The sequence below is a fragment of the Carettochelys insculpta genome, chromosome 1 (genome assembly GCF_033958435.1).
Source record: "Carettochelys insculpta isolate YL-2023 chromosome 1, ASM3395843v1, whole genome shotgun sequence".
Lineage (NCBI taxonomy): Eukaryota > Metazoa > Chordata > Testudines > Carettochelyidae > Carettochelys > Carettochelys insculpta.
In genome coordinates, this window is record NC_134137.1 from 9,487,213 (window position 1) to 9,495,582 (window position 8,370).

At 49.4% G+C, this 8,370-nt stretch overlaps 1 protein-coding gene across 1 annotated transcript; it reads right to left on the bottom strand.

Moving 5' to 3' along the window:
* Positions 1-7,434: 7,434 nt before the first annotated feature.
* Positions 7,435-8,370, bottom strand: LOC142007690 (olfactory receptor 51G2-like). Its single transcript, XM_074984375.1, has one exon. It carries the CDS (start codon positions 8,368-8,370, stop codon positions 7,435-7,437), a length of 936 nt encoding a protein of 311 aa, XP_074840476.1.

Sequence of the window (8,370 nt, forward strand, 5' to 3'; positions counted from 1 at the left end):
GGTAAGTGATGCTCAGGTCACACACCCACCCTGGTGGGGATGAGAGCTCCCAGGCAAGGGGGACCATTGGGGACACAGGGAAGGGGCCCACAGAGGGGTCTGGAGAGGTGAGAGAGCAGAGGCCACAAAAGTGGACAGTGGAGGGGCCCAGGAAGGAGAGGTCTGGCGATCGGGGGCTCTGGGGAACCCCAACACACACTGACATTCGACATGCCCTCCATTCTGTGCAGGTCATCCGAGCGATCGATTCAATTCTCCTGCAGAAGTTCATCCATGTCAGGGACACCACTAAGGAGGGATTTGAGTGAGCAGGCAGCTATTTACGAAAGATGACGTGGAGACATACCTCCTGTTTTCTCAGAGGATGGCCCAATGGGAAGACTGACCCCAAGCCCAGTGGGTCAGCATCTTGATCTACCTTGATATGGCTGTGGAAGCAGCCACTGCTTATACCCAGCTGAAGATGGAGATACTCAAAAGGTCTGGGGTGACAACCACGATCCAGATGAATGGTTCCATGACTCAAGCCACCAAGATTGTCTGGCCTTGCATTCTCACCTATTTTATCTCATCCACTTGGCCAGGAAGTGGCCGTAGCCCAAGACCCAGAGCCTCAAGGAGGTTGTAGAGACCCTTGTCTTAGACCAGAACGTGAGGGGGATACTACTCGACCTGAGAGGCTGGGTCAGGAGGAGGCCCCTCGTCCTATGATGATATCATGGTCATCATGGAGATGGATAAAAGCTGGGGGGTCTCACAGCCCCTTTGGAATGGGGAACTATGGGAGGGGTGGCCTAAGCCAAGCCCCAGGACCCGAGTGCCCAAAACCTCATACTGGATGGGGTATGAGAGGACGGAGACTGAAGAGCACTCAGAGGCCATGAGTGCACTTGAGAACTGAGAGAAGGAAGGACAGGCGACAAGGACAAATAGCCCATGGGGCCAAGGGGGTGGTCCCTTGTCTCTCATACTCAGTCATAATAGGGAGTGACTTCCCTGGGATTAGTGACCTTCTCCCTATGGATGATGCAAAGGGGGGGAGCCCTCTCCTGCCATTCTGGGTGTTTGACCAGGACTTGTTCTCAGGGTCTGGAAAGACCCAGAAAAGGAAGAAGGAAAGGAAGTCAACCAAAAGCCTAGGAGTACATATCATGGCCCAAAATCTAAGGAAGGCCCTAACAGGAGGCAGGGCTGAGCAGGCCAGGAGGGGAGCTATTCAGAATGTAGGTGAGCCTGAGGCTGGGTCTAGCTCATTGGGGATCTCAGGGATAGAAGCAAAGAAAGGCCCCTCTGGGCTCCAACAGATGGGGCTCCTGCTTAGGAACTTTGGCCAGCACCAGGCAAATGACCCAATGTTCCAAAACATACACAAGGAAGTACTTGATGTAAATGGGGTCGCAGTGGAAAGGAAGACTAAGGGCTCGATGCCATATTATGTGAATAAGGGGGATCTGTTGTACCGGGTGGTGCACAGTCAGAAGCAAGTACCAGTGGTGGAGCAGCTCCTGATCCCCCCAAAACACAGAAGAACAGTATTAGATTTAACCCACAGCCATTTGTCTGGGGAGACACCAGGGGATGATAAGACCCTAGACTGGGTCCTCCACGAGTTCTGTTTGCAAGGAGTGTGCATGGAGGTCTGGAGATTTTCATCCTCTTGCCCAGAATGCCAACCACATGAGCCCTGACTACATCTAAGGGCCCCACTGGCGCCCCTGACTATAATAGAGGTGTCCTTTGAACAAATCGCTATGGATTTGGTCAGCCCACTGGAGAAATCCACTCAGGGGTATGAGCACATACCAGTGTTCCTTGATTATACCACCTGAGAAGGGATACATAAGGAGATTCTGACAGATCCAAGTACTCCATTTGTTTCCAAACTAATGAAAGATCTGTGTGCCCAACTCCACATCCCGGCTCTGAGAATGTCTGTCTATCATCCCCTGATGGATGGTCTCATCGAGTGGCTCAACTGAATCCTGAAGAATATGCTGTAGAAGGTAATGAGCTGGGACAAAACAGATTGGGATACCCTCCTGCCATGCCGTATGTTCGCTGTCCAGGGGGTGTGGCAGGCATCAAGAGGGTTCACCCAGTTTGAATTGTTATATGGGCATAACCCACAGGTAATCTTAGACATGACAAAACAGGTTTGGGAGGAGTAACCATCAAAATAAGTAGATATATCAAAATAAGCTACTTAGATTTATATCGTCTACACATCCTCCAGGGTTGATGCTGTTGATGTTTAACATTGAACTAGGGATGCACTACATCGAAAGGGACCACCCCAGATGCAGAAAGGGAGCATCCACATACACAAGTGGTCCATTTTGAAATAAAGGGCTAGGAAAGCCTGTGGACGGGGTCAAAGAGTGAACCAGCCCTTCCTGGCAACAGCAAGCTGCTCCTTTAAAGGTCCCTTACCAAATGCACTCGGCCTACACAGCACGAATCCTATGTCGGTGACACTAGACTCACATACCCCATGCCCGTAGATATGGATGTCCAGCAGCAGTGGCGGCGGTAGCAGCTGGAAGGCCTTGAAGCCATGTTCTGTGGGGCAGGTGCCCTGCTAGATGTTGCATGGGTGGCAACACGGCAGATATTGGCAGAGGAGCATTCCCCAGAGGTAGACAATGATGCCCCAGACCATTGGGCCCTCCTGCCGGGTGGTCTGCCGGCTCTGAGCTATGCCACCTGCTCTTGGGGGAGTTGGACAAAAGCCATGGGCTGCAAAACTTCTGCATGTGGCAGCAGACCTTCATGGAACTCTTCCTGTGGCTCAGCCCTGCCCTGAGGCACCAGGACACCCAGATGTGGTGCACCCTCACCACCGAGAAAAGGGTTGTGATTGCTGTCTGCAATCTGGCTATGCCAGGCAGCTACTGCTCCATGGGCCGTCAGTTGGCATAGACAAGGCCACAGTCGTGGCCATTGTGATGGAGTTAAGGAACTCTGGGCATGCACTGGGGGCTGGGGACTCATGAAGGGAGCCTGGGAAGGGGGTCAGGGTGGGGGCCTGGTGAGGGCCAGGGAGTTGGGGGGCGGGCACACCCTGCACACATTCATGCGTGCCCATGTCCCCTCCTCGCAAGTGGCCCATGCGCTCACTGCCCTTCTGCTCCAGAGGGTCGTCTGAATCGGGACCTGGAAACGGCCATCTTGGGATTCACCACCATGGGGTTCCCAAATTGCTTCAGGTCCCACATCCCCATCCATGCCCCAGACCACAGTGGCAGACAAGCAGGAATGGCTACCACTTGTTGTTCCTGCAGGACATGGTTAACAGCCAGGGCTGCTTCCAGGATGTGTATGTGGGCTGTCCTGGCTGTACCCACGATACCCATGTGTTCAGCAATTCGGGTTTCTGCTGCCAGCTGGAAGCAGGGGCCTTCACCCCTCAGGAATGCCAACAAACCTACTATATTCGCCGGACAATGGTCCAAAAATTCCAGGCAGGAGATTGAGTAATGGTGTTTAAAGAGAGAAAATTCCTGAGGCAGGGCATGGTTTGTGCTAAAGACCTCCTTTTCAACTCCTCAAATCTGGAGTAGGCCTATAATCCTACAATGAAGAAAGCCAGTTAGCATGTGGAAAAGATGCCTCGCTGGGCCCCCTCCCGCATCTCACTAACAAGACCCAGGGAAAGTCATCCTAGGTCAGGCAGGACCTTGGAGTTTGGTGGGAAGGATAGTTTCCCCAGCAACCACATTCCAAAGAGAGGCCATGCATATGAGAACCAAGTTATGGGGTTCTCTCCTCCTCCATCTTGGACTCGTACTCAAAACCACGTTATTGCTTAAAGCTGTTAATGTCTCTTGCTTAATCCTCTAGATAAGCACTCCTGGATGCACCAGTGTGAAGGTGCAATCATTGCTCTTACAGACGCATCATCCATCCTGTCTGATGTGAATATGCTGTTGCACATTTATTTTGTTTCAAGAACATGTAGAGAAAATTACATGTACTAGAAATAAGATGTTCTGTATGCAATAGGTAGGGATACTCTGTAACCTTTTTAGATGATTGACTTGTTATGCTCATTTCATCTTGCTGCTAGGACCTATCCGTGTGTGTGTGACACCCATACTGTAGTTGCCCCCTGTCCATCAATAATCTATATAATCAACTGTAACCTATTGTCTGGTAGTGCTCCGCTGAATCCTGATAGGCGAAGAGGCACTCCCCCAGCAAGCAACCCTCCTGCTTGCTTCATACCCTGTGTCCAGGCTTTTTCCAACAGCGTTTGTCCTGATAGATGACAGCAAGTTCCTTGCCTGAGGGCTGGGGCCTTATGAAGTAGTCATGGTCTTAAAAGATGTGGACTGTAATGTGCAAAACCGACAGTGCTGCAAGACAGAGCAGGCATATCGCATGTACCTGTTCACACCCTTGTAGGACCGAGAGTCACAGGTCATCACCAGACCCTGTGGAGAAGCCAGTGGGAATTTCCCCAGAACTAATTCCAGCCTAGTAGGAAGAAGTGTGCTGAATACTCACACGATACTTTTGATGTGTTTTCAAATGAGCCTTGCAGACCCACTGTCACTGAGCATCACATCATCATGAAGCCTGGAGTGAGGGTGAGTGTGAGGCCCTATTGGATCTCAGAGGCACTGTAATATGATGGGGGCGGGGTCAGGGCAGAGCTAAGAGAACCAACACAGGGTAACTTGCTTAAAAACTGGCCACTTAAAGCCCAGACTGTAATTTTTATCTCACTAAGGCAAATCAAATGAGCTACAAAACTACCTCTACCAGCCCCACTGGCCAGCCAGAAGCCACACAAGCAAACGCACAGAATCTCCAGCTGCTCCTAATAATCAAGCCAGCAGCCCCCTTCACTCAGGTAAGAGGTTGTGAAAGCCTTTATCTCCAAACCCACTCAGATTCTGCCAGGCCCCAAAGTGACCAGTCATATCCTCAGGTCAATAAAAACTTAGATCTTACCCAAAAGAGCACTCTGTGCCATTCCATTAGAATCTAAAATCTAAAGGTTTATTGAGAAAGAAAGAAAGAAAGAAAGAATGGAGTGAGAGACAAAAATTGTCAAAGTCGTACATTTCATACATGAATTAGCGCTATTCATGCAGGCCAGCAGTGTTATATGCTGATTCTTGAAAGTCTCTGAAAATGCACCCCATCAGTTGTGGGACCCCAGTTCACATAGGCTTAGTTCATGAGAATGGAGAATCAAGATAGTCACTCCAACAGCAAGCTTATAGCGTGCCATCTGGAAGGAAAAATTCCTTTCTTCTACCATAGGTGCTGGAGCATCACCTGACCAGGTGGTTTGCTGTGGCTCTCTGCCATTGGCTGCATCCCAGAAGACAAGTCCCAAATTTCTGAGATGTGTATTTGACATCTGAGTCCTTGTCTCCTTGTTTATCTCATGTCACCTGACTGGGGAGCTGATCACACCTCCCACTGGGAATTTCACCACTAAAATATTTCTAACACACATATAAACTAAATAGCTATAATTTTACATACAAACATGGCACACTTATACAAGTAGCATAAGCAGACTCCAGGAATTACCCGTATTCATTAGAAACTTCATCTGGCCCACCCGGCACAAGATTTGGTGCCACTAGATACACTAGCTTTCATATTTAATTTAAAAATCCAGTAATGTCACAGACACGGCGCAAGGAAGTACGTAAGGAGGTGAAGAAAATGCTAGAGCCAAGCATTGTGGAAAAGTCCCACAGCCAGTGATCCAGCCCGATTGTCGCGGTACGTAAGCCAGATACCAGTATCGGTTCTGCAGCAACTTTAGGAAACTAAATGAGGTGTCTATGTTTGATGCATACTCCATGCCCAGGATAGATGAGCTGATTGACCTGCTGGGAAAGGCCAGGATCCGGTCCACACTTGACTTGACAAAGGGGTACTGGCAGATTTCCCTGGCTAGGAGAGCCAGAGGAAAAAGGTCTTTGTGACAGCAGAGGGCTTCTACCAATATACCGTCCCACCTTTCAGGCTACAAGTGTTCCTGCAACATTCCAGAGGTTCACGGACAAGTTGTTTCATCCTCATTGCCAGAATGCAGTTGCCCATCTAGATGATGTCATCATCTATAGCCCCAGATTGGGGGACACACCTGCGAAAAGATGAGGCAGACGTGGACACCCTGAAGAAGGCTGGGCTTACTGTGAATCCTGCCAAATATGTGACTGGGTTGGCAGAGGCAGGTACCTTACACTGTGGGGAAGGGTGCGGTGAGGCTCCAGCTGAACAAGTCAAAGCAATGCAGAGTTGGCCCTGACCAGTCCAGAAGAAGAAAGTCAGGGCATTCCTGGGACTGGTAAGATACTATGGGTGCTTCATTCCCCACTTTGCATCCTGGGCGCAGCCCCTGAGAGAGCTAACAAAATACCATGGGCCGGACATGGTGCACTGAACCCCTGCAGATGAAGGGTCCTTCAATGACCTAAAGGATGCTCTCTGCCGTGACCCTGTGCTCATAGGCCCTGACTTCAAGAGAGATTTTGTTTAAAAAACGATGCCTCCAAGGTTGGGCCTTGCACTGTCTCACCCAAATAGTTGGGGAAGAAAAGGGTCCGGTCCTGTACCCAAGCCAGAAACTCCTAAATAGGAGCAAAGCTATGCTATTGTAAAAAAGGAGTGCCTCACAGGGAAGTGGGTCCTGGAAATCCTGCAGTATTACCTACTGGGACAAAATTCACTCTGCTCACCATCCACACTCCTCTGCAGTGGATGTATCAAAACAAAGACTGAAGTGCACAAGTGACCCACTGGTTCCTATCTCTCTTGCCCTTCCTCTTCTGGGTACTATATACAGTTGGGGCCCAGCATGGGAATGTGGCTGGCCTGTTCAGGATTAATTCTTTTCTGTCCCAACTAGTCCAACCCCATAGTGTTGTGCAGAGGGGAAGAATCAGTAACAGGGAGGCCCAGTAGACACTTCTAAGGTGCGAAAAAAGGAACCTCAGGCCAGTAGGCAGAGCTAGAAAATGAGCTAGTACAGGAATTCAGGTTAGAGGAAAATGCAATCAACTACCAAGAGTCAGGCAGGTAGTTTAAATGCTGACTGCTGGAGGTCTAAATGCAGCCCAACCAAGCAGGGATGGTGGGGAATGAGAGAGGAGAGGGAAGAGTTTGGACAGCCATTGAAAAGGAGATCAAGAGAATCCAAACAGATGAGTCCATGGAGTGCTTATAAAGTCAACAGGGAGGGAAGACTGCCCGGATTCCCCTCCCTCAGGAAGGCTGTCTTGGTTTCCTTCCCCAATGCCCTGTGCATCCTCACCAGCCCCTCTCACATGTATCCAAGTCTTAGTCACTGTCAGCTCCTGAGTGGCGATCTCTAGCTCTTTCATCATAGATGTCAGAGTGCAGGATGCTATATGTATCTTCACAGCCTGAGTCACCAGTGCTACAGCCAGGTGATAGACTCACTCTTCACTTGAAAAACATCTTGAGGATCCTCGCACGAAAGTGTATGCTTTTCACAGTGTACACAATTGGGTTCACCAGAGGTGGTACCAGCACATAGACATAGCTCAGGAAAGTCTGAGGCAAGAGAGAAGAGCTATTCCCGAATCTGTGAAACATAGACAAGCTTATCTCTGGTACGTAGAAGAGCAGGACGGCGCAGAGGTGGGAGACGCAGGTGTTCAGAGCCTTAAAAAACTCTGTGAGGGATGCAACACTCAGCACTGTTTTGAGGATCATCACATAAGAGAGGAAGATCAAAACAATGTCCAAAAACAGTGATAGACTTTTAACAGTCAAGCCATAGATGCTGTTGTCTGTGATGTCTGCACAAGCCAGCTTCATAACATTCTGAACAAGGCAGTAAGAATGGGAAAGGACATTGTTTCGACAGTATGGGAAACGTTTCAAGAGAAAGGGATGTGGGAACAATAGGCACACAGATCTTACCACACTCACAACTCCTGCCTTGGCTATTCTCGGTGGAGTTAAGATGGAAGCGTACCTCAGCGGGTCACAGATTGCAACAAAACGGTCAAAAGCCATTAACAACAGCGTGGAGGACTCAATTAATGAAAAGAAGTGGATGAAGTACAGCTGGACAAAACAGGCATTGAGACCGATCTCCCGAGCGTTGACCAAATACACACCCAGTGTCGTCGGCATGGTGGCGATCAATAAACCAAGGTCTGCGAGGGCCAACATGGAAAGGAGAATGTACATGGGCTCATGGAGGCTTGGATCTGTTTTTATAATGAAGAGAATGATGGAATTTCCTACTATTGAAATAACATATAGGCAACAGAAAGGGATAGAGATCCAGAAATGGACATCTTCTTGGCCAGGTATCCCTGTGAGAAGGAACACTTCAAATCGGAATGTCGTATCGTTGAGAGATGACAT